The sequence below is a fragment of the Chiloscyllium plagiosum genome, unplaced genomic scaffold (assembly GCF_037043375.1).
Source record: "Chiloscyllium plagiosum isolate Xiang-an unplaced genomic scaffold, Cpla_swu_hap1 HiC_scaffold_6, whole genome shotgun sequence".
Taxonomy (NCBI): Eukaryota; Metazoa; Chordata; class Chondrichthyes; order Orectolobiformes; family Hemiscylliidae; genus Chiloscyllium; species Chiloscyllium plagiosum.
Genome location: NW_028270144.1, coordinates 91,714,757 through 91,742,142, shown reverse-complemented (window position 1 = coordinate 91,742,142; position 27,386 = coordinate 91,714,757). Strand labels below are relative to the sequence as shown.

The 27,386-nt window shown below is 41.0% G+C and overlaps 1 protein-coding gene across 3 annotated transcripts in view; it reads left to right on the top strand.

Moving 5' to 3' along the window:
- flt1 (fms related receptor tyrosine kinase 1) overlaps positions 1–27,386 on the top strand; it is a 184,560-nt gene that overhangs the window by 107,679 nt on the left and 49,495 nt on the right. For 2 of the 3 annotated variants that reach the window (XM_087988199.1, XM_043692014.2), the window contains exons 13-16: positions 11,329–11,640; positions 17,195–17,341; positions 18,514–18,645; positions 21,563–21,669. In XM_087988199.1, coding sequence (XP_087844325.1) covers positions 11,329–11,640; positions 17,195–17,341; positions 18,514–18,645; positions 21,563–21,669 — 698 coding nt within the window. The remainder of the gene's footprint in view (positions 1–11,328; positions 11,641–17,194; positions 17,342–18,513; positions 18,646–21,562; positions 21,670–27,386) is intronic. The other variant, XM_087988200.1, reaches the window with a different exon arrangement.

Genomic DNA, 27,386 nt, shown 5'->3' with positions numbered 1-27,386 from the left:
ATGATATACAAATTCACCTCAACTATGTCAAATGGCACTTAAGATAACGGGAAGGAAGGAGGTTAAAAAATTGCAGTTTCCTCAAAGGCCACAATGAATAGGAGGAAAGGTATGCTTTAAATACAAGGACAAATCATAGAAAGCTACTGGTTGAAATGGAGTGATAAACAACCAACATTGTTTGCCTAGACATCAGCAATGAATTGCTGATTGATATCTGAGAGAAACGCATGTGTTTAAACAGCATTTTATGCCATTCCCTTGGGCAATTTTGTAAGCACGTAAAATGTATTAAATTTTTGAAATGTTAAAATACTTTGAAATGTAACTACCCCATGAAACAGAGATTTTTTATACAGTTATATCCCAAGAACTGAATGATCAATTAATTGTGAATTTTGATGGCTGAAACAAGAGTGATCAGAATATGTGGAGAACTCTTTTTTTCTTTATTGTTCATCCAATGTTCTGGAGCCTCTTGTACAGGTGAATCACTTTTTGTGCGGTCTCAAGATGCCTTCAAATGTAGCCATCAAATCACTGATTTCAATATCTTTCTTTCTGAAGAAAATCATCACTAACAATTTATTCATTTTCTTTCATGGAATGTGAGCATGATTGACAATATCAAAATGCATTGACCATCCCTCATTGCACATGGTGGTGTCATAGAGTCATAGAAAAGTAAGCATGGAAACAGACCCTTCAGTCCTACTCATCCATGCCAACCAGATAATCTAAATTAATCAAGTCCCATTTGCCAGCAATTGGCCCATATCCCTCTCAATCCTTCCTAGTCATATATCCATCCAGATGCCTTTTAAATGTTGTAATTGTACCAGCCTTCACCACTTCCTCTGGCAGGTCATGCCATACACACATCACCCTCTGCGTGAAAAAGTTCCCTCTTAGGTCCCTTTTAAGTTTTCCCCTTCTCAATAGAAATCTGTGCCCTCTAGTTTTGAACTCCCCTAGTCTGGGGAAACATCCTTGACTATTCATCCTATCCATGCCCTTCATGATTTTATAAATGTCTATAAGGTTACCCATCAGCCTCCGACACTCCAGGGAAAACAGCCCCAGCCTATTCAGCCTCTCCCTGTAGCTCAAACCCTCCAGCTAGTGTTAGTACACCTACAACGCTGTTAGGAAGGATGTGTCATTTGGAAAGGAACTTACAGGTAGAGGTACACCCATGTGTCTGCTGTCCTTCTCGGTGATAGAGCTCCTGGGTTTGAAAGGTACTATCAAAAGAGGCTTGACAAATTGCAGGAGTGCACTTGTACATGGTACACACTGCTGTCACTATGTGTGTGCCAGTGATTAAGCAAGCGACTGTTTAAGGTAGTGCACATCTTGAATCACCCAAGGTGACCATTCTTGGTCCTGCAAAATTCCCAATCTACCCTAGAAGGCATTCCCAAAGTTTAAGCAACAGTGAAGCCAGCTGTCCCTCAATGCTGCTATGCAGTGGCATCAAGAGTGGTGTTTGTCACTAACAGGATGTGACGATCAAGTCAAAAATCTACTCTTCCTCTCACACAAATGAGTAAGATGGTATATGAATTTCAATGCTAACTATAATGGAATACTCCCCATGTGCCTGGATGAGTGCAGCTCCAACAATACTCAAGAAGCTTGACACCATCCAGGACAAAATAACTCTCTTGATTGACCATATCACTCCCTGTACCATCAATGTTCAGACGAGCAATGTGTATCATCTAGAAAATTAATTGCTGAAAGTCACCTAGGCTCCTTACACAGTATCTTCTAAACCCATGACCACTATTTAGAAGAAAAAGGCAGCAGATACATGGTAACAAAACTACCCACACATCTCTCCTCCAAGCCACTCATTATCCTGACTTGGAAATAAATTGTATTGTATTTCACTGTTGCCTTGTGAAAATCCTGGAACTTCCTCCCTAACAGATTTGAGAGTCTACCTACAGCAAATAGACTGCAACAGTTGAAGAAGTGGAGATGCTGGTGTTGGACTGAGGTGGACAAAGTCAGATGTCACATGACACCAAGTTGTAGTCCAACAGATTTATTTAAAATCACAAGCTTTCAGACCGCTGCTCCTTCATCAGGTGAAGTCTGACTTCTGACACAGTTCCAGAAGGCAGCTCACCACCAATTTCTTGACGGCAATAAATGTGAGCCCAGCCAGTGAATATCACATTCCCCTGAATAAATTTAAAAAGGTCAAAGGTGATCAATCCTGAATGGGGTCAAACGGGATTATGTTTAGTCACAGACAGCCAAAAGGCCTCTCCATTTCCAGGCTAGGGTGCTGGCCATGGTCATTCAGAGGCTTGATCATAGCAAAGTTTGGGATGGTTGGTCCTGTAGGTTAAGTGCAACCTGTTGGGGATTACAAGTACATCACTTGGTGATATGGAAACATCAGTCCAGGATGAGCTCTCAGAGCTCCATATTGAGGCATGACCTTTGTGTGAATCATCCATGTCACACTATATTAGGATATTATATGGCTTCATTGTGATTGACATGAGGACTCAGGAGAGCTGTTAGTGAACTGGTGTTCTCTTTCTGACATTCTCCACGGATTATCAGCTCATTCATTATCAGCTCATTCATGTGGCTGGAGTCCTTGTGGTGTTGCTTCAAATGCAAAAACAACATCTGAAGAAAGAGCAATTTCAATGTCTTCAGCAGCTGCCACACAACTTTGAGAGAGAAGATCCCTTGAGGTGGTAGAAGAGAATGATGTGACCATGCATCTACAGAACTAGCTATCAGTTTCCACAGCTCTTGGGAAGACAAAGCAAGCATAGATTAAAGACAATTATCAACCAGGCTTTAGCACAATCCCTGCATATTGCTGTTAGCCTGAGTTTTGCCACACTAGGGTGCATTGCCTTGGCCACCACCATTAATGTCACAGTTCATGTCTGAGGCTGTCTGCAGTCTGGAAGTTTTTACTTGTGAGAGAAGCACAATGCTTGATAATTTTGGTACCTTTTACCCCTTGGGATGTTTGAGGAAACTGCTTATCTCTTATGTGGTCATAGCTTAAACAGTGGGAGAAAGTGAGGACTGTAGATGCTGGAGACCAGAGTTGCTTAAACAGTGACACAGACACTGGAACAGACATTTTGTGAATGCAAGTGCATTTATATTTACAGAAGTGTAAGATACTTGAGCTAGTGATGGGCTGGATTTTCTAAGGAGTAACAATCTCTCACATATTGCCATAGACTCTTTTATTACACGATGAAAGAGCTCCTCATGTTTGACGGGAAATTTTGATCAGGGATCTTGCAGAAACGTGGAGCTTTACTTCCATTCCGATGGAGATCCCTTGTAGTATAGAATAGTTGGGGGAAACCAAACCATGCCCTCTGTTTTAGAGCATCAATTATACCATTTTGGAATTAGGCCCAGTATCACAGACAGCCACTTTGTCAGCTCCTGTGCAACGTTAGCTACATAAAGTAGGTGTAAAGTTAGTCAGGAGGGTAAAGTGCCAGATGTATAAGGGGGTAGGCTGCTAGTTAAGTAAGGTGCCAGATTGGTAAGGTGCCAGGTAAGAAGGGTGGAACGGTGCAAGTTAGCAAGTGGCACTAGGTAGGTGATGGAGTGTTCAGGATGGGTCAGGGTGTGTGGGAAATATCAGTTCTGATGGGGATGCAGGGGCTGTGCAGTGTGGGTTTCAGTCTGCTCTGGAGGAGGGGAAGGAGTGTTGAGCTCGAGCAGGACCTGGGCAGGCCTGGTTCGGATTGAGAGGAGAGGGGTCAGATCCAGAACGGAGAATGAGGGATTTCTGCAGGCTTCAACATCACAGACAACAGGGGGGTGGTGGGACCAAGCACCTCTGGACTGTCCAAAACAGAATCTTTACAAATGGTGTTTATGGTTTCTCCCTGTGAGTATTTGCTGGCACTGCCTTGTCCTCCTGAGAGTTAGGCGGACTTGGAGGGAAGTCAAAGTCCCTCATCTCCCACTCACTTTGCTATTGATGCTGGGAAACCAGTCTGTACAGCATGGAATGCAGGTCTGTCCATGTAACTGGCAGGCACTAAGTGCCCTGGACTTGGCTCTGTCTGACAGTTGCCACGCTGTCCATAGAGGCAGCCTGTTACACATGAATGCAGGGCCAGCACAGTACTGATAACATTAGACTCTATCATCCTTCCATCCAATTTACCAACTGCTTCTGATGAACTAGCCTGCTATTATAGACAATAGACAATAGACAATAGGTGCAGGAGTAGGCCATTCTGCCCTTCGAGCCTGCACCACCATTCATTATGATCATGGCTGATCATCCTCAATCAGTATCCTGTTCCTGCCTTATCTCCATAACCCTTGATTCCACTATCCTTGAGAGCTCTATCCAACTCTTTCTTAAACTAATCCAGAGACTGGACCTCCACTGCCTTCTGGGGCAGAGCATTCCACACACCCACCACTCTCTGGGTGAAGAAGTTTCTCCTCATCTCTGTCCTAAATGTCCTACCCCTTATTTTTAAGCTGTGTCCTCTGGTTCGGCACTCACCCATCAGCGGAAACATGTTTCCTGCCTCCAGAGTGTCCAATCCTTTAATAATCTTATACGTCTCAATCAGATCCCCTCTCAGTCTTCTAAACTCAAGGGTATACAAGCCCAGTCGCTCCAATCTTTCAACATAAGATAGTCCCACCATTCCAGGAATTGACCTCGTGAACCTACGCTGCACTCCCTCAACAGCCAGAATGTTTTTCCTCAAATTTGGAGACTAGAACTGCACACAATATTCCAGGTGTGGTCTCACCAGGGCCCTGTACAGCTGCAGAAGAACCTCTTTGCTTCTATACTCAATCCCTCTTGTTATGAAGGCCAGCATGCTATTAGCTTTCTTCACTACCTGCTGTACCTGCATTGACTGGTGTACAAGAACACCCAGATCTCTTTGTACTGCCCCTTTTCCTAACTCAACTCCATTTAGGTAGCAATCTGCCTTCCTGTTCTTGCCACCAAAGTGGATGACCATACACTTATCCACATTAAACTGCATCTGCCATGCATCTGTCCACTCACCTAACCTGTCCAGGTCACCCTGTAATCTCCTAATATCCTCCTCACATTTCACCCTGCCACCCAGCTTTGTATCATCAGCAAATTTGCTAATGTCACTATTAATACCATCTTCTATATCATTAATACATATTGTAAAAAGCTGCGGTCCCAGCACAGATCCCTGCGGTACCCCACTGGTCACCGCCTGCCAATCCGAAAGGGAGCCGTTCATCACTACTCTTTGTTTCCTGTCAGCCAACCAATTTTCAATCCAAGCCAGTACTTTGCCCCCAATACCTTGCGCCCTAATTTTGCTCACTAACCTCCTATGTGGGACTTTATCAAAGGCTTTCTGAAAGTCCAGGTACACTACATCCACTGGATCTCCCTTGTCCATATTCAGAGTTACATCCTCAAAAAATTCCAGAAGATTAGTCAAGCATGATTTCCCCTTCATAAATCCATGCTGACTCTGACCTATCCTGTTTCTACTATCCAGATGTGTCGTAATTTCATCCTTTATAATTGATTCCAGCATCTTTTCCACCACTGAGGTCAGACTAACTGGTCTATAATTTCCTGCTTTCTCTCTCGCTCCTTCCTTAAAAAGTGGTACAACATTAGCCACCCTCCAATCCTCAGGAACTGATCCTGAATCTATCGAACTCTGGAAAATAATCACCAACTCATCCACGATTTCTCGAGCCACCTCCTTCAGTACCCTGGGATGTAGACCATCAGGCCCCGGGGACTAATCAGCCTTCAGACCTAACAGTCTCTCCAACACCAATTCCTGGCAAATATAAATTCCCTTCAGTTCAGGTCCTTCAGCCACTGTTACCTCTGGGAGATTGCTTATGTCTTCCCCAGTGAACACAGATCTGAAGTACCAATTCAATTCTTTTGCCAGTTCTTTGTTCCCCATAATATATTCCCCTGTTTCTGTCTTCAAGGGCCCAATTTTAGTCTTAACCATTTTTTTCCCTTTCACATATCTAAAAAAGCTTTTACAATCTTCCTTTATATTTTTGGCCAGTTTACCTTCGTACCTCAATTTTCTCTGCATATTTCCTTCTTAGTAATCCTCTGTTGTTCTTTAAAAGCTTCCCAGTCCTCCATTTTCCCACTCATCTTTGCTATGTTATACTTTTTCTCTTTTGACTTTATATGTTCCTTAACTTCCCTCGTCAGCCACGGCTACCCTGCCTCCTCCTGGGATCTTTCTTCCTTTTTGGAATGAACTGATCCTGCATTTTCTGCATTATACCCAGAAATATCTGCCATTGTTCCTCCACTGTCATCCCTGCTAAGGTATTGCACCATTGAACTTTGGCCAGCTCCTCCCTCATAGCTCCATAGTTCCCTTTATTCAACTGAAATATTGTCACTATCGATTGTACCCTCTCCCTTTCAAATTGCAGATTGAAGCTTATTGTATTATGGTCACTACCTCCTAATGGCTCCTTCACTTCGAGGTCCCTGATCAATTCTGGTTCGTTGCACAATACCAGTTCCAGAATTGCCTTTCCCTGGTAGGCTCCAGCACCAGCTGTTCTAAGAATCCATCTCAGAGGCACTCCACAAAGTCTCTTTCTTGAGATCCGATAGCATCCTGATTCTCCCAGTCTACCTGCATGTTGAAATCCCCCATAACAATTGTAGTAACACCTTTGCGACAGGCCAATTTCAGTTCCTTATTCAACTTTTCCTGCATTTATCTATGTGTTTTCACAATAAGACCATCAGATGTAGGATCTGTTCCAGCATTCAATGAGATCATGGCTGATCTAATAATCCTCAACTCCACTTTACTGCTTGTTCCCTATAACCTTTGATTCCCTTAATAATTAAAAATCTGCCCATTGCAGCCTTGAATGTCCTGAATGACTCAGCGTCAACAGCTGACTGTGCAAGAGGGATAAAAATGTATTCAGATAAAGAATGAGTTAACATTGGTGTTAATGGGACAGCAGCGCAACCAAGCACAATGGAGGTCTCTCTGGATGAGCAATTATATTTTTGTCCCAGTCAAATCCATGGTATTTACCTCAAGGCATCAGGAGTTTTGTGTCCATTCTCTGCTGCTGGTATTTTACTTCTCAGTGTAGCTGTGTGTCAATTTTCTCTATGTCAAGATAAAAAGTGTGATTGAGTACAATGATGGCAGATGGAAGAACAGTTAGAGGTGATGCACAGACAACAGATGTCAGAGTATGAGCAGGAGGCAGGAAGATGTAATAATGATGGTCAGCCACCTTCTGGAATCTTTGTGGAAAGGGAATTTCAAAGTACTATTCAGGAGGGAATTCCAGGATTTCGATGCATTGTCAGGGAATGAATATATATCCAAGTCAGCATGATGTGCAACATGAAGAGGAAGATAGTAGTGCTAGTATTTCAGTGCATCTGCTGTTCTTGTTCAAATGGGTAATAAAAGTCATGGATTTGGCTGTCTTAAAAAAAAAAGAATTGCTGCAGGGCATCATATATGGTCGTTGGTTCAGACTGCGGCCATAGTGCAATTTGTTTGAGGGGATAAACGTTTCTGCTGCTGAATGATATGCCAATTAAATGGGCTATTTTATCCCAGATGGTATTGAGTTTTGTGAATTTTATTGGAGCTGCACTCATCCAAGCAAGTTGGAATATTCCCAGTAACACTTCTAACTTGTGCCTTTGAGATGGTGGACAATTTTAGGGAATCAGGAGGTGAGTTACCTCCTGTAGAATTTCCTGCTTCCACCTGCTGTTTGAACCGCAATACTTATGTAACTGATCTAACTCAGTTTGATAATACCCAGGTTTGGTTATAATACCACTAACATCTTGACAGACTCTCTCATTTTGGAAATGGGAATTGCCTGTCACTTATTTACTTGTCACTTTTCAGCACAATTCTGGGTAATGGACAGGTATTAGCCAAAAGGACACACATTGCTTCATTGTTTGAGGAATGGTCAACAGAACTGAACAGGAAACAATCATCAGCAAATCTCTCTGCTTTAGACCTTATAACAAATCAGGGCAGGAGTAGACCATAATGGAGGCAAGATCATTGATAAAACAGCTGAAAATTGTTGGGCCTAGGACACTGACAAAGAACTTGTGCAGTGATATTCTGGTGATGACATTGAAATGATTGGCTTTCAACAAGCATAGCGAATATCTTGTCTGCAGACATGGCTCCAACCACTGGAGAATTTTCTCCTGATTCCTAATTCCTTCAGTTTTGCATAGGTTCCTTGATCAAATTAATATCAAGGCAGTAAGAACCCGTGTCTTCTAAAATTCACTTCTAATGTTTGGGTTTGGAACAGGCTGCAATGGTGTCTGGAGGCATGGCCCTGGCAGAACCCAAACTGAACATGAGCAAGGAAGTTGTTACAAACTCCTTCCATCACTTTGCTGGTGTTTAAGAGTAAGCTGTTGGGATGGTAACTGCCTGGATTGGATTGGATTAAGTTTGACGTTCTTTATGTGGACAGGACAAACTTAAGCAAATTTCCACTCTGTTGGTAAAATTCCAGTATTGTGACTGTACTGGAAGAGCTTGGCTAGGACAGGAACTCAAATCTTCAACATCAGAGTTGGGATGTTGTAGGTGTCCATAACATTGATGAATCTTTGCATAGTTTACTGATATCATTTGGAATAAATCAAACCAACTGACTTCTACAATGGTGGTAACTGGGCAGGATGCTGAGATGGATCATTCACCTGCCATTTTTTCTTTAAGATGTTTGCAAAACAATTTAGCGGTATTGTTTGCTGGATATATTCTGAGTGAGGACTAACTTGCACTTGGCTATGGCTGTGAACACTCAGGTAGGATGTTCTGCTTCTGGTTCAGGCTGGGATTGCGTTGCAGGAAATAACACATGGGAGGTTTCCATCCACTAAAATTTACGGGTGGAAAATCACGAACTCAGCTTGTGCAATTTCCCAAAATGTTTTCCCAGTGTGTACCAAGAGTGAGGAAGTGGAAGTTCCCCCACCCAATCCACTCTGTAGGTTCCAAAAGAATGTTCATTTCTTTGGGATGCCAAGATCTCTTGATCCCTAAGAAACCATACCTCAAAGGAATCCAGCACTTTTAGAAAAGGACAAGAAAAATAAGAATTTTATGTGTCACCTTTGTGCATTGGCTTTAACCTGAAGATCAGGTATGGACCCAAAGTTACAGGACGGATGAAATAGTGTGACATGTAGGACAGATTTCAAATCCGGTCACTTGGTCTTCAGTGTTTGTTGTACTGTTGATCTTATGTTTTCATACAGAACAAGTTCTCAGCTTCCAGTTCATAGCCCTCCTTCTCTGCTGGCACTCAGCATGGCTGTGGGTGTGTTAGTAATTATTATGGGTGAGACAGGAACAGGACTGCCTTATCTCAGAGATTTTCCAGTGTCACTAAATGCATTTTGTTTTGAGATTCTTGATGGCGCTTGGCAAAGATAAACAATATCTTCCATCAGGAAACCTGTGAGCTATTTCCAGAGGAAGTTTCAAATCACTTAAGTAAATAAATTCCCTTTAAATTATTTCAAAGTGTGTTGGTTAGTTTGCAGGAAGATTGTCAAAAGCAATAGGGCTGTTGTTTTTTCCTTCAGTGAAGCCTGTTTCATAGTTAACCTAAAATCTGTGAATGGTCCAAACATACCAGCTTTTTTCTAAGTGTTGAACAAATTGATTCATACTATTCTTGGGTATAAGTCATGGGTTAAAATTCCAAAGGGTTGAGTTGCACTTCTGAATCCCTCAAAAGTATTTAAATTCTGTTTTTTAGCTTATATTTAAAACAGGCCATTAATTTCAGCTTGTAGATTACTTTGTCTACATCGACATCGTGATTTTCATTTAATGATGCTTTGTTTTCAGGATTGTTTAAAGCCCCTTTTTTTGTCACAATGGTCATATAATTGCTTTTTATTGATTCTCTTTTACATTTTTAATTGCACGAGGAGTGGATTAATTCAAAGTAAGTTGAATCACAAAGACATGTAAAACATAATTAACTCAATACAGATTTTTCACATCTCGTTATTATGAATAAATTAACCTAAAAAAAAGAATGGTACAAATGAACGATAAACAGTGGGAAAGAGTTACACCTAAGAGGCAATATTGAAAATGAAGCAACTGTACACTTGTACCCTGATTCCTGTTAGTTTTTGTATGATATTTGCAATACTTTCCATTTATATTTGCAGGTACAGTCCATTCCAAATGAATGTGCACCTAAATCTAAGCATATTTCTGTTACATGCTGAAAACTCCAGCCCACCACCAGTTTTGTACAAACCTCCTGATCCAAGTCCATAAATTGCAAAATTCTGACCCTGGCATAAAATTATATAGTTTTATATGCTTCACTTTATCATGTAAACACAGGTCAAACACTGCCAAATTCCATCCACAGCAAGTTGCAAACTTCAGACATTTAATCACTTCTGTATCAGTTTATTTATTTTTGTTGTGAGTTTTCTGTTGTGTTTATGCTGAATTGCTGAATGAACAATTAAATGGCAGCAGTGGTGCAAAGGCTAGCCACTTGCCTATTTTTATCTGTAGGTTACAGGACTTCTTATCTGAGCGCAATCCTGATCCAAGCACAACATTTCTTGGCAAACTAGTCAAAACTTTATCAAGATACAACAGTATTATTGTATTATTCTTGTGTGTATTTAGAACTTGTCTCCTCTGCACACAAGCGTGCACCACACAAAGTATAATTATAGCATCTTCCAATGTGACCACATTTTTCATGAGTCATTATTAAGGCCTGCTATCACAGATACTGTATTAAAAACTGTTCTTTTTGAACAAAATATCAGGTCCATCATGATCTCTCCTTGCAATGATCTTATCTGTGGTTCTTGCTGATGTACAGGTATATTTTTGTAGGAAGCTCTGTTGAATCTGTTAAAGTGCCTTTCAAATTTAAAAGCTATTGCAGCCAAGTCTATTTCTTATCCTCAATTGACATTCTTTTGTAATAGGAATCTTTGGAAATACTTTTTGGTGGGAATGTGGTGAAGATTCGGTGGGGAAGACCTTGGCTGACTTTTATCTTAGAAGTCCTAAACACTGTAGCTAACTACTGCAATCATTGAAATTAGCTAACTTAGATTTAGTTTGAGGATTAATATTAATAATACTCCAGGGCTTAGAGACTTGACTACCAGGTGAATTGACCAACTAGACCATTATAGCAGCTTTATTGTAATTTTAATTGTACTCCATAATGCTGATATTGAAAATGTCTATTTTATTGACCATGTGTTTTTGTTTGGCCTATTAGATATACCCAATGAATTTGGATTTGAGATTGGAGTGGAACATGATGCAATGCCTACTGAAGGTGATGACCTGATTCTATTCTGCCGAGCCAACAAGTTTTTATACTCTAACATTACCTGCCGTCTTCTGAGCAGGGACAATCATACAGTGCATCACCTCAGCATGAATGAGATAAACACCAAAGAATATTCAATAGCTTTGAACTTTACAATCAAAAGTGTGTCTCTGGATCAATCTGGAACTTATGAATGCACAGCCGAAAACATTATCACACAGAAAGAAACAATTCAGAGGCAGAGGATTTATATTAGAGGTAAGTATGTATGCAGTTCTTTTGGTGTGAATAGGACATAAACAATGCCAGTAGCTAAATAAAAAGGTTTTGTGACTGACTATCTGTTGAAAAGATTGTATGTTTGTCACTAAAAACTATTCTTAAAATAGACAACTTTACACTGGATTACTTTGGCATTGTATTTATTATGATGTTTATCAGTTATATACTGTTAAATTCACTGTCACCAAAACTCAGGGGAAAATTGGTTGAACAATACTATTGTTGTTAATTCACTTAAACTCAGTTCTCCACAGAGATAGTTTGCAAAATACAAACAGAAATAGGAAGCTATATAAAAGATGATTCCTGAGGTTCATGGCATGCAATCCTGTACACCTGTAACTATCTCAGGGTGAAGTATCTATTTGTTAAAGGTGTTGAAACCTGTGATGAAACAACAGTCATGTTTTAAAACCAAAATGCTGCAAATGCTAGTAATTTTGAACTAAAGATTGAAAATGCTAGAAAACCCAAGCAGTCTGGCAGTAACAGTAGAGAGAAACAGTTTGTTTCAAGTTCAACATGACTCTTCTTCAATCACCAAGTTACAAAGAATAGTCTTTCATTTATTCATTCATGGGATGTGGAGATCACTGGCTGGACTAACATTTATTGCCTATCCACAATGTCCTTGAGAAGGTGGTGGTGAGCTGCCTCTTGAACTACTGCAGTCCATTTTGTAACGGCAGACCAACAATGCTGTTAGGAAGGGATTTTCAGGATGTTGACCCAACAACACTGAAGGAAGGGTGATATAGTTTCAAATCAGGAAGATGTGTGTCTCAGAGGACAACATGCAGAAGGTGCCATTGTCGTGCATCTGCTGCCCTGGGTCCTTCTAAGTTTTAGAAGTCACGAATTAGGAAGGTTGGAGGAGCTTTGGTGAGTTACTGTAGTGCCTTGTGGATGATACACATTGCTGTCAATGTGCACTGGTAGTGGAGATTCTCATTGTTTGAAGATATGGTACCAAGTGAGGGATTGCTTTATCCTGGATGGAGTTGAGCTCCTTGAGTGTTATTGGAACTGCACTCACCCAGGCAAGATAGTGGACAGGCTTTGAGAGGCAATTGGTGAGTTAGTCATGGTTTTTTTTAATTTCAAAAATATACTTAGATATAAATATTATTTGTAAGTACATACAAAAGGTTCTAATCAGTTCTTTGTAGAGAATAAACTAACACTACATTGCAATTTGACATTCCTCAGAGCTTCCAGAAGGAGATGCATGATAATCTCTTCACCAACACAATATATGGTAGCGTACAGCAAATATGTGTGCATGAAGGATCTGTCAAACAGTATTTCCTTACTACCAGCCAAGCTATGTCTTCTGCTTGTTGAAAAGTTCTGATGTTGAGAGATTCTGCCAAATGGCTTTGACAGCCAACTCAGGGAACTCCTGACAGGATCAGCCCTCTTCTTTTTTCCATAGAGTCATACAGCATGGAAACAGATCCCTTCAGTCCAACTCGTCCATACTGACCAGACAACCCAATCTCACCTAGTCCCATTCACCAGCATATGGCCCAAATGCTTCTAAATCCTTCCTATTCATTTACCCATCCAAATGCCTTTTAAATGTTATGATTGTACCCACCTCCACTGCTGCTTCTATATAATATCTTGAGAATAATATTTCCTGATGGATTTGTGGTCAAAGCTGTTATTCATTGTTCATGGTAGCCCCCAGGATATTGACAATGAATGATTCAGACATGGTAATGCCATTGATTGTCAGAAGGCAATGGTTAGATCTTCCATTTTCGAAATAGTTATTGCCTGTTATTTGTGTTGAGTGAATATTAATTACCATTGGTCAGCCCAAGACCTTGATTTGATCATGTACTTGGACATAGACTGTTTCAGTATCTGGTGAACAGTGCTGAACATTATGCAGCAGTCAACAAAAATCCCCACTTCTGTCTTAATGATGGAGGGAAGATCATTGATGGAGCAGATGAAGGTGGAGATGATTGGCTTTGAACATTACCCTGAGGAACTCTTGCAGAGATGACCTGAGCTAAGATGACTGACCTCCAAGAACCATAATCATGTTTCTTTATGCCAGGCATGACAATGAGTGGAGAGCTTTCCCTGACTCCAACTGACTCCAGTTTTGCTAGGGATCTTTGATGACACATTCAGTGCTGCCTTCAAGTGGAGTTCAACCTGGAGGAGCATTGACCCATCAGCTGAGGAAAGATGGTAAATGGTAATCTGCAGGAAGTTTTCTTGCCCATGTTGAACCTGATGCCATGAGACTTCATGGTGTCTGGAATAAATGTTAAGGACTCCCAGGGCAATTCCATCCTGACTTAGTCATACAGCACGGAAACAGACCCTTTGGTCTAACCAGTCCATGCTGAACATAATCTCAAACTAAACTAGTCTCACCTGTCTGCTCCTATTCCATATCCCTCCAAATCTTTCCTATTCGTGTATCTATCCAAATGTCTTTTAAACATTGTAATTGAACCTACATCCATCACTTCCTCAGGAAGTTCATTCCATACACGAACCACCCTTCATGTAAAAGATTTACCTCTTATGTCTTTTTTAAATCTCTCTGCTCTCGTCTTAAAAATGTGCCCCTGTGTCTTGCAATCCCCCATCCTCGGGAAAATAAACAACCATTAACTCTATCTCTACCTCTCATTATTGTATAAATGTATCAGGTTGCCTCTCAGCCCATCCAGCCTTTCTTTATAACTCAAACCTTCCATACCTGGCACCATCCTGGTAAATCTTTTCTGAACCCTCTCCAGCTTAATAATATCCTTCCTATAACTGGGCAACCAGAACTGGACACAGTAGTCCAGAAGAGGCCTCATCCAGATCCCATAGAACCTCAATATGACCTCCCAACTGCTGTATTCAAAGGAGCAATGAAGGCAAGTGTGCCAAATACCTTTTTAACCACCCTGTCTGTATGTGACACAAATATGAAAGAATTATGTACCTGCACCTCGATGTCCCTCTGTCCTATCACTTTCTGTTGGATCTGTCCTGCTGGTGGGACAGGACATTTCCACGGAATGTTATGACGTTGTTTGGGACATTGTTTATAAGGTATAATTTCATGAATAAGACTACGTCAGGCTGTTGCTTGACTAGTCTGTGAGATAGCTCTCCAATATTGAGCACAAGCTCCCAGATGTTGACAAGGAAGACTTTGCAGGGTATGAATTTGCAGTTGTTGTTTCTGGTATATAGGTTGAATCCAGATGATCTATCTTTTCTTTTTGTAACTTTTTTTGTGACTTTTAGCAGTTTGGTACAACTGATTGACTTGTTAGACCATTTCAAATGCAGTTAAGAGTTAATCTCATTGCTATGCATCTGGAGTTACATATCAGCCAGGCCAGCTAAGGAGGACAGATTTCCTTGCTTAAAGGAGGTCCATGTATCAGATGGGTTTCATCATTAGTCTTTTAATTCCATATTCTTTATTGCATTCAGACTCCACCATGTACTTTGGTGAGATTTGAAACTAGTCCTGGATGTTTGGTTTACTAATCCAGGGCATGATTTTGCATAAGTCAAAAGGGAAACATTTTCTGCTTAAAACTGGTACTTACCTTCAAATACATCATCACAGAATGGTAAAAAAGCATCCCTTATGAATAAGACAACAGTTATCTTTCAGAATCCATCATACTATAAAGCGAAAAATAACATAACTTTGGTAAACTGTTTATGAATACTGCCCAGAAATTCCAAGAACCAGGAAGGAACTATGGTGGGCATGTGCAGTATATGCTTCAGAAATCTCCTTGTAAATGAAAAATTATTTTTATCAATATGTTCATAAGATGACATATCAATGTGTACTTAATTTATTAATTAAGTGGTATATATTATCAGAAAAAGCCTTTTTTCTCTTTCTAATGATTATCTGAATATTGAGTCACTGGTACAGGCAGTCTGGTGGAGATAAAATCTAGTGAGGATTGATAGCATTACTTCAACCTTTGTTAACTTGGCTCCTTTTCTGAACAGAACTCCTCCAATCCAGAAGCTGCTGCTGAAAGGTGACTAAAAACAGCAAAAAGAACATGTGACAGGGATTATTGTCATTTTATTTTAAACTGATTTTTAAAGAGTGTGGGTAAAGATACAGTAGTTGTTCTTTCAGATGTGTTTATTACACACAGACTGCCCTTGTCACACTGCAAGACTCCACAAATTGTCTGTTTTTGTTTCCTCCTGGGTGCTTGTGAATCTTTATTATTTTACTAACAAATGTACACATTGTATCCGCTGTTAGGATTGCTGCTCAGAAGCATTATATTTTAGACCATGTTTGTTTTATTAATGAAACAATAGCAGCAGTCTTCAGCAGTGAGGGTTTGTACAGTTGTCTCAGAAATGTGTGGTACTACACTATGCCAGTTGGCTTTGTGACAAGCTGATTAATATGTTATTCCATTTTGCATCAGTTTAAAAAAAAGCAAGATTAATTGGCAGATTGGCAATTAGTTGCTCTGGCTTCATTTCTACGTGAATGTTATTACATGCTGGAAATCACGTCCCTCTTATCATCTTTTTGTTAAATGTATCTGAACTCTAGTGCTTAAAACGTGGTAGATAAAAACAAACTTTATAGTTCTGAACATTGTTGTGAATGAAAGCCTTCAGTAGCACGTAGTAAGGCATGTCCCATAAAAACATAGCTACTCATTTGAGAGAAGTGGAACTAGACTGACGAAATCCAAACAGTTTCTCGTGCTTGTGAACTTCTGAGCGGACTTCCTCCTTTAAAAAGTGGCACAATGCCCTGAAACTGAACTTATCTTTCACATGGGAATAGCTTTTGTGGAGGGTAGAAAGTAAACAATAGAATTTCCCCCCTTGATACCAGGTTCACAGGGAATATATTCTTGAAGGGGAAAACTGTAGGCAGTAATTGTGAAAGTTTCTGTGCAAAAAATTGGCACGTTTTTAATTATGTTCCAAGCATGTCAGTTTTACTTAAACCAAGCAAATGTACAAGTTTCATACTTACAAGTAACGTATTGATTCCCTTGCCCCTCTCTCTGCATAATTTTACAGGTGGCATCAATCTTTTTGGTATTATGCTTAAGTGGATACATAGTCCTTTCACAGTCACCACACTCATCACCTTCTCTTCGGCTTCAGAAAATGTCTATTTTCAAACTGGTCACTCTCTTTGTTTTGATTTTGTCCAGGGAGTAATACAAAATAGAACATCAACTATACTGAAATACACACATTTTTTGATCCATAAATTTTTAAACCTCTTCTTTAATTTAAATATTGCCTTTTAAAGATTTATTTACATTTACCTAATTGAAGGACTTGCATTATATTCTTATTTTAACTTGGACACTGAAAATCTAGCATTCTAGGTGATATAATTTGCCATATATAATCTGAAAGGCAAGGTGCAATAACCTTCTATCAGAGGTATCATGTAAAATATTTGGCGTTCTTCATAGAAAATATATTTTGTAGTGTTATCCAGTACTACCTTTTTAACTTATGGCTATGAATTCTTCAATTTCAGCTCAGGAAGTCCCATATCTGTTGCGCAACCTAAGTAACCAAGAGGTGAATGTCAGTAGTTCAATTACTTTGGAGTGCCACGTAGAGGGAAGACCAATGCCACAAATTATATGGTACAAAAACAACCGGAGGTTACTTGTGGAATCAGGTGTGGTTTCTACAAAGGTTACAACTTTATAATATGGATCTGGGAATTAGTATTGTCGAGACCAGCGTGTGAATGCTCAATATATTTATAATACTCTTTTGATGCCTTAACCAGTCAAAACTAATATAGCCTTTCAACTTTATATTTTTAAATTTTCCAGCAATTATTTTCACAAAGTTGAGCAATATTATTAAAGTGATGAGTTTAGCTTTTGTGACTGTCATTAAAAAATTGAATATATAGAATACTGGCACTTTAGGGCCATGTTGGAAACTCAACTGCTTCAGAATTATGAAGCTATGTTAAAGATGGTTTTCACAATAATCATTTTGCTTCTTGTCTTTTTCATACTAAGTGTATTATTGCTTAATGTTTAGGATTAAATGTAATTGTTTTTCTAAGGTGAAATTCAGATTGGGGAAATGGTACAATGTATGAATAGCTCAAAATGCTGCGCCATTTAGGAAATGGATTTATGGCTACTGTTCCCATGCTGCGTGTTCATGGTATTGTCTATGAGTTAGCGTTTGATACTTTTCCCACAAGCTGGAGGAAATTGATCACTGAGTCACACCAGCGTACCTCCAACCCCTGGTGTACAACTGAAGTGATATGCCACTTAAGCCCCATTCTCACATGTAAAAGGAATGGGAATAGGAAAGAGCAATGAATTGGAAAAAAAAATTACAGTAGGCATTTTCAAAAGATATAGAAACCTGAGTTTTTTGCGTAACATGATGTGTTCTGGTTGAGCTGATAAAATAGCATGGTAATTTCTGAAATTCATCCACTAGCATGATTAATTTTTTCTTGTTTTTGTTTCTGCTGACATCTTCTATGTCTATATAAAGCAAACAGCCAAAAATTTGATTGACTTTGAACTTAATTAATGCACCAACATACGGGCAAAACCACCCAAATCCGATACTATCTTTAACTCCTGAATGATTCGGACAATATCATTAAGAATAGACTAAATAGGAAGTTGTCTTTTTTTTCCCATAAAGACAGTGTTTTTATAGCAGTGTATCTGTATCATGCAGGATGTCATAGTATTAGATTGCTGTCTGGCTGTTCAGCGTATATCGAAGTAAATGGAACCTAACTATAAACAAGATAAGGCTGTGTGAAATACTTGAGTCTAATTTCTGTCACATATACTTCATACAAAGGTATTACCCTGGGACCAAGAAGCAAAACCTTAATTATTGAAAGAGTCAAAGAAGAGGATGAAGGTTTATATCAGTGCCATGCCACAAACAGGAAAGGGTTTGTGGAGACTTCTGCTTACATCACTGTTCGAGGTAATGTGCAGAAGATATGAGACATGTTAACTTCATTTTAAATGTGTTTTAATGAAACTACAAGTTATAACCCTTGCATCTAAATTTTATATCGTTTAGGAGAAACATTTTGGGAAGAATGCTACTTAAATATCCATCTCAGTAGCTTCACCTTATTTACTTGAGCTTCTGTACTGTGACTGATTTTTCATTGTTGATGCTTTAACAACTATTTCTTTCAGATATTGAACTATTGGTAGCACGTTCTTATACTGGCAGCATTTTGGAGAGGAGGTAGAAAACAGAGAGTGAGGATAATTGGCATTCTCGCAGAGCGCTCTAGGGAACATCTCAGGGACACCCGCACCAATCAACCTCACCGCCCCGTGGCCGAACATTTCAACTCCCCCTCCCACTCTGCCAAGGACATACAGGTCCAGGGCCTCCTCCACCGCCACTCCCTCACCACCCAATGCCTGGAGGAAGAATGCCTCATCTTCCGCTTCGGAACACTTCAACCCCAGGGCATCAATGTGGACTTCACCAGTTTCCTCATTTCCCCTCCCCCCACCTTACCCCTGTTCCAACCTGCCAGCTCAGCACCATCCTCATGACCTGTCCTACCTGCCAATCTTCCTTCCCACCTATCCGCTCCACCCTCCTCTTTGACCTATCACCTCCCCACTTCTGTCTTCCTATTGTACTCTTAGCTATCTTCTCCCCAGCCCCACCCCCTTCCATTTACCTCTCCACCTCAGAGGCTCTCTGCCTCATTACTGATGAAGGGCTTTTGCCCGAAACATTGATTTTCCTGCTCCTCAGATGCTGCCTGACCTGTTGTGCTTTTCCAGACCCACTCTTATCTTGACTCTGATCTCCAGCATCTGCAGTCCTCACTTTTGCCTAATTGGTATTCTTGTCAATTGACATTGATGTGATCTATGGTGTCTGTGAGGAATCTGTACAGGAGCCTTTAGGTTTCACTTTATCAATAACTTATATTGAATAAACAGAAGAAAGTACAATTTTCCACTTCACTGAAAGTACTGAGCTGAGGTTTGTAGATGGAAGCTAAAAGTTATGAAAGGAATTTGATGGCAGATGGAACGCAATGCAGAGAAGAACAATGTCATCACTATGAAGATAGATTTAGCAGTCGAAGCACTAATGGGCAAGCAGAAAAAACACAATTAAAATATTAGCCTTCATCTTCTCAAGAACCCTGATAGACTTTCATCAAATCAAGGAATGAATACAGAGTAGAAAGACTCCATTTAGCCCACCTCCAAATTGGCTTATCAATGAAAGAGGAGAAAGTGAGGACTGCAGATGCTGGAGATCAGAGCTGAAAATGTGTTGCTGGAAAAGCGCAGCAGGTCAGGCAGCATCCAAGGAGCAGGAGAATCGACGTTTCAGGCATGAGCCCTTCCTGAAGAAGGCTCATGCCCAAAACGTTAATTCTCCTGCTCCTTGGATGCTGCCTGACCTGCTGCGCTTTTCCAGCAACACATTTTCAGTTATCAATGCAAGACCCACTCAACGAGTTTCATTCCTCTGTCATTTCCCTCTCACCTCATTGTTTTTCTCTCTGTTCAGATGGTTATCATTTGCCCTTTCGAAACAATTGAATCTCCCTCCACCATCACCTTAGGCAGTACATTCCAGATTTAAACCACTCACTGTATAAAAAGGTTTTCCCTTGTGTTATCAGATTTTTTCTTATTGCTGCAAATCATTGCCCTTTTAAAGAGATGACAGACAGCAATGTTGTTGGAGCAGAAAGTGAACCTGTGCAGTGAAGTTGAAATTCTCATGACTTCCGTAACTACCCACCCTGGTGGTTGGAGGACCACAAGACAACTTTACAACAGAATTCTGAGTGACAGACTGCAATGTCTGGATTTTCACACTAAGTTCAATGTCTCATCTCCTGAAAACGTAGTCACCTTTAGAAGAGTAATGACAGTGATTGTTGACTGTTCACTGCCAAATTCCCTTATCGCCAGCTCCCAACCATCCTGAAAGTTAGGATGCTCACGGGGTTCCAGGCCAGAGTGAGTAATGGCAGAGTGGGTTAGTAGTGAGGGTAATGAGTGGTTTGTAGTCAGACCCCTCTGCCCTTCTCAGTGCTAGGTCCCTAATTCAGGCGCTGAAACATTTAAGTAAAGCACCCTCCCAGATGCCAGCAAGTAACCCTTGCTTGTCATGGTCCTGCATGGCAAATTCCACCTCCCTTGCCATCTGGCACTGGATTAATACCAGTGGTGACAAGATGAGACCTTCATTTGGGAATTATTTGCCTATTTGGGAGGTCAATTAACTGCGGCTTTGATTTCCTCTTCCTGCCCTAGACTTAAATTGAGTGGAGGCAAAAAAGGTGGGATCCTCACCAGCTTCATTCCTCATGACTCAGAGTTCCCCACCACCAAACCTACCATGACCAAGGGCACAAGATTATGCCTCGCAAGTTTACTGCTGGATAATTGTACTTGTAAAGTCAAAATTCCAGCGTATACTTTATCAAAAATGAACTATAGAAAACTTAGAGTAAAGGGAAAACCTTTTAGAACGGAGATAAGGAGAAACTTCTTCAGCCAGAGAGTGGTGAACCTATGGAATTCGTTGCTACAGAAGGCTGTGGAGGCCAGGTCATTGAGTACGTTTAAGACTGAGATAGATAGGTTCTTGAGTATCAAGAGGATTAAGGGTTATGGGGAGAAAGTGGGAGAATGAGGTTGAGAAACGTATCAGCCAGGATTGAATGATGGAGCAGGCTCAAAGAGCTGAATGGCCTGATTTCTGCCCGTATGTCTAAGGGTCTTATGGAAAATAAAATTATAGAACTTATATTTTCTAACATAATCAGAGATGCAAAACTCCAGAAGCTTCCAAAGGTTTTAGAGGAAAGTGGTTCCCAGTGTTTACTGTATATTTCCAGGACCGACAGAGAATTCGAACCTGGAGCTGATCACACTGACATGTACCTGTGTAGCTGCTGCGCTCTTCTGGCTGCTTCTAACTCTCTTCATTCGTAAACTCAAAAAGGTAAGTCCCAATCACTGTTCTAATGGAGAGTCATAAAATCTGAAACCTTAATGTTTGCTCCTTCTTCCACAGCCATCCAGCTGGCTGTTTCCAGCGCATTCAGTTTCTGTTTCAAGAACATGCTTGTTAGAAGTAAACCGTAGGGTACAGTCTAAGGGCCAGTTTGTGGAAGAAAATGACCAGCCAGACGATGGTACATTTTTACTCATCTCCTTTATTACTCACAGTGTAAAGAGGTTCAACTGGGGGTAGGATCAGCGATCCTCTTTGCCTAGACAGTCTGCCTTTTGGCAAATACAATTATATTTTTATTCTCAAATCCACATCAATCTTATATCGGTTTCTTCTCATTGACCAATTACATAGTGATTTTCAATCCTTTGCAAAACAATAGACCAGTCAGAATCCACTTTGGGTTTGTGGTACTTAGCATTAGATCATGTACTTTAAACATCTATACCACAGGTTGAATGTGGTTTATAACTTCCTCTTGTCTCATTTGACTGGCACAAGTTGCGGTTGGGACAAGTTTCAGTAACCTAACGTAGATTGCGTACGTGCTTGGTGACATGTTTCTTTGCTTAAGTGGAGCCAGGTCTGATTAATCCTACCTTGTCTATGTATTTAGCTGCACATTTACTGTCCCTCTTCTCGAATAGCATAGGTGACCTATTTTTATGTTCTGGCAGCCTTTTTGAATCCTACCATAAGTTTATATCTTAAAAGTACTTCAAGTGTGTTGGAGATTTCTGGTCTTTGAAATCAGCCAAACTGTGAGGCAGTGTAACAATTTTAATTGCACCATTTACTCCTCCTTGCTATGGGGGTTCCGCAATGTTATGAGAAAGCCATGTGCAGGCAACGAAGCAACATGACTGAGTTGGGTAGTGGATGACACGAGGGAAAACCACAGTACCATGGTGCCAGAGGCTATTCTGGGAAAAGAGTAAAAGGCTGGTCGGCAGATTAGTAAGGTAGTAATGGATGACTCAATAGTTCAGGGCATTAAAAAAAGTCTAGTTTACAGCCAAAATCATGAGTCACATATGGTCTGTTACCTCCCAGGTCCAAAGGTTCAGGACATAACGAAACTGTTGAGTAAACTTCCGAAAAGCGAGTTGTGGCTCATGTGAGAAACAACAACATGAATTGCAAGATCAGTCTCAGAAATTATTAAGTGACTTGCAGTCTCGAGGTGATACCAGAGTGATCTCCCAGCCTAGTGAGCCCTGAGGTGAAGTCAGACGCAGTCTAGTACAAGACACAGTGCCGACTGGAGGTTAGGTGTCAACATGGACTCAGTCGGAAGACCATTTCTCCATACTTCTTTTCCCCATTTTATAATTTATTCCTAAATCTGCAATGCTGAACTCCTTGTACTTCTTTTTCCAAAAACTGCAACTGGAAAAGCTGTACTGAGTGACTTTGTATCTAAAATGGCGCCATAAGTAGCAACTTGCACTCTTTTCATTGTACTTGTTTGAGTGCATGTGACAATAAAACCTAATTCAACTCAGCAAATTCAACAAACAGGACGTCCAGGGTAGTAGTACTCTCAGAAATACTACCTGTGCAACGAACGTCACCATTTGGACATGACAGATCAGGGTGGTAAATGTGAGGATTGGGTAATAGTGTAAAAGGGAGGGTTTTGATTTTTGGGACATTGAGATCACATTTGAGAAAGGAGAAAGCTGTTCAGAAGAAATGGTTTCACATGACCAGAAAAGGAACTAACCTTCTGGCTGAAAGTAAATAGTGTATTGGGGGTGGATTTAGACTTGGAAAGCAAGGGTGGTAGGTTGACCAATGGACCTAGTTTTGGAAGTACCAAAGAGGGCAAAAGAAAGAAGATTGTAGTATGGAGTGTACTACAAGCTCCTCCAGACCAATCCAGAATTTCACCTTCAGGAGGATTATCGTCTGCTCCACGATGGCCCAGGATGAAGAATGGGAGCATTATATTTACACTCAGCCGTTTTCAGGGGCTTGTGTCACAGATCATCAGCCATGGTTGCAGAGGGTAGACCTTGTCTCCCAGTAACCATCATTGTAAGACATCAGAACAAACATGAGAGTTCTTAAGGATCATGGCTGCTCCCAGGATACCTGACCTGGATGTCTAGAATGTGGCATGGTTGATCACTGATGACTTGTACAATGATGGAATGGAACTCTTTTCTGGTGATGAAGCCAGCCATGTTGTGATGATGCTTTCACCGTGATGGGTGTACAGTCTATAGTGCCCTGTATCTGGGAGGGGTGCCAGTTCCATTGGCCATGCCAACAGCCTGGACTGCAGCACTGACCTCATCACAGGGAAATGAAGTGGGGTAATCTGTCACAATTTACACCAGTAACAACCTCAGTACATTGATGGGTGGAGGATTGAGAGATCCCACACAGGTCCCCTGGGAGGGGATGGCCACCCCCTCCTTCAGGTCACAGATCCCACTTCAGCAGATGACGTAGCTCTGTGACAGTGTCCCGGGACAAATTCAGTCTGCAGCAGCACAATTCACAAAGTCTTACAACAGTCTTTGTGAATTGTGATCCAACAGGAGGACACTTTTAAGGTCAACTGTGATTATTTCTGCTTCATAGAGATGACTGTGATCAATTTGTAGTGACAGGGTCAAAATTGCTTATGACTAGGATTTGTCCACCATGCATTTCACATGCTGGATTCTATGATTACAGATGTCTTTAACCTTTACAATGTAAGTGCCTGATGAAAGCAATTGCCTCTTGAAGGGTCTCACATGTAGCGTTCCCAACCTTAGACAGACAAGAGCACCTAATCTGTACACAGCAGGTGTAATGGCAGCCATTGTTTTCATTTCCATTATTTATTTGCAATTCAGATGAAGATGGAAGACAACAGAGGTCACAGTTCACTGAGGTGAGTCACAGGCTTAGTCTGGTAATCTAGGTGACCCCTCCCCCCATCCAAACCTTCATGTCTCTTTTATCTCTGACACTCCCTGTCAATCACATTTGTCCGAGCTTTCGCACGTTCTCACCCAACTCTTCCATTTTAGCCATCAACTCCCAACATTACCATCTGAGCCCAGATCTCCATTTTAGCCATGCCATTGTGATCTACAGTCTCTGCTAAAAAAAAGGGTAGTTGTGACAAATAACTAACACTACTTTACACTAGGTGATACATTAATCAGTGAAAGGCTTACAGAGCCCAATGCAGCAGTCACAAACTCTACATGCTTCTAGGAGAACTGGAGGGGAAGTGGACCCTAACCTGAGTCCTGATTCAGACCCTGGACCAATACAATCCAAATTCCCACTTCCAATCCAGGATCAGCCCCAGTTATTGATCCAGACCAGTTTTGCACCAGTCCTGGACACTATCTCTGCTAAGGCCTCAACCTCAGGAATTGAAATACAGCTAGTCCCACCAACTCCAGCCAGAGGAGACAGGCCTGACCAGGAAGTGATGAATAGAGCCACTCAGCCCAAGAAAGTGTCCGAGGTGCCATTCTAGCCCAGACTGAATCCCTTTATGCTTGATGATGTGTATAAGCAAAATTGTTAATATCTCAGAAATTACAATCTATTTACAATGGGGAATCCAGATACTTAGGGAGTTAGGCAAAGGCACACCAGACAAAAACAGCCCAAGGGTTGTGACATTCTGATTGCCTGCAGACATGCACTTTACTCCTACCAGCATGGCAACAGTGACCCCATTGGATGATTTGAACACAGCTCATGACCCCATTGGCCAAAGGCACAGAACATTCTGGAAGGTCGGGGATGAGGGATGAGGGAATAAAAGAACACAGACGGAAACCAGCCCCTCAGCAAAGACTCAATCTAACCCAGCAATAGAGAGAGAGAGAGAGGGAGGTTGGGGGGTGGGAAGTTTGAGGGGATGGGGGGCGGGGGCGCGTGGTGGAGAGAGAGAGAGAGAGAGACAGACAGACAGACAGAAGATTTGCCCTGACCCCTGTGAGACCCACCTTCATGGAAGAGTGCCAGCCCTATGTCAGAGAGGAAAGAGATTCAAATGGCCCAGCTCAGGCACATGGATTGTTTAGGTAATATCCTTTCTTAGATGCATTGTGCTAGATAGACAGTAAATATTATGGGAATTTGAGAAATGTTGATCTGATTTTTTAAATATGGAATACTTTGTTAATAAAATTGATTTGAGCATCAAAAAGAATTATGTGTCCCTTTGTGCTCCTCACTGACAAGAGTGCTTGGATAAAGCGTTGTTAATATATAAACTGGTCAAAGTGCCCAAAGCACAGACAACAATATACAAACACGTCATTTAAAATCAATCGAAACCTACTAGCAGGTGGGTTGAGTGAGGACTCGGTCATGACCGCTACAGACTCTTGGCTCTGTTGATGAGTCAGGCTGAAATGGGGTCTGGGTAATTATCAAGGGGTTGAAAAATAGAAAGAAGACAGGTAGAATGGGAGGTGGGCAGAGGAACAGGGGTCAAGACTTACAAAAACAATTAGGCAGCCATCTGCCTAGAAGGAAGGCTGCAGTTGGCAATAGAAGCGAGCAGTCTAATTCTGGGTCCCTGATCATGAGCAGCAAAAGGATGAACAGAGTGGCCTCGGGAGGGCATGCAGAGGAAAGGAGAGCAGAAGGACATCTAACACCCAATCTTCAATGTAGACTTGTTGTTGAAGATGGAACTACCTGGAGATGATCATGAGCCAGTGCTGGATGAAGCTAGGTGTGCAGATATTTGTTCCTCAACACTGAACACCTCATACCATGTTAAGGAATACTCTCCATATGCTCACCGTGGCCTTGGACTTCAGTCCTGGATCCTTGCAAGGATGAGCTGCTGACCTTCCTATCATGTCAGAAGCAACTGCAGATTACTGCATCTTGCTGGTCAATTAAACTGTCCTTATTAAATGTGGGTTTTGCCTCCATTTGGCTGGATTCCACCAGGTTCAGGGCATCAGGAAAGAAACTCCATTGATTAGCAATGAGAACCGTCAACAAAAAGGGCTTTCATTCTCTGGAAGTCAGTCCCAACTGTGACCATAATAAGTACTTCTTCCACATGAATGCACACTTTTCTGGCAGCTACCATGGCTATTTCATCCTCTACCAATCTACCAGTCTGCCTCACATTGTCCATAATTTGTGTAAATGGATCCTCATGGACAACGGAAATTTTTTGTAGAAATGATTATTGATCCATCTAAAAGAGTCAAAGGCAGAAGTGATACAATTAGTTCTATCTGGTCAGCAGGGTGCAATTGGGATTTAGAAGATACAATTCTTGTTTAGACCTGTCAGGAAGCTGTACATGTTCATACACAAGGCCATGTTCCCTGCAGACAGAATGAACATGTACACACTGCACCTGATTCATTTCAACAAAATTGGTGATGCCCATTCTCTGGTGCATTTCTCAGAGTAATACCTGACCAATCAGTCAATCTGCTTGATTAAAATTCAAACAAAGCTTGTCAGTCAACTGCTACTTGTCACCTACCAAGTGCATTATCCATAACAATGTCTTTACCAATCTGAGTGTGTTTGCCAATCCATTAGCATTCTCCAACCAAACATTACAAATGTTTCCCTTAACATTGGTATTCCTACAAATTATCCTGATGAGTTCAAGACAAAAAGGTTGGACAAAATATGTCTTTTATCTGCAATATTCAAGATCTTTATTAGGCAGATATTTTCAGAATGTATCTATTAGGTAAAGC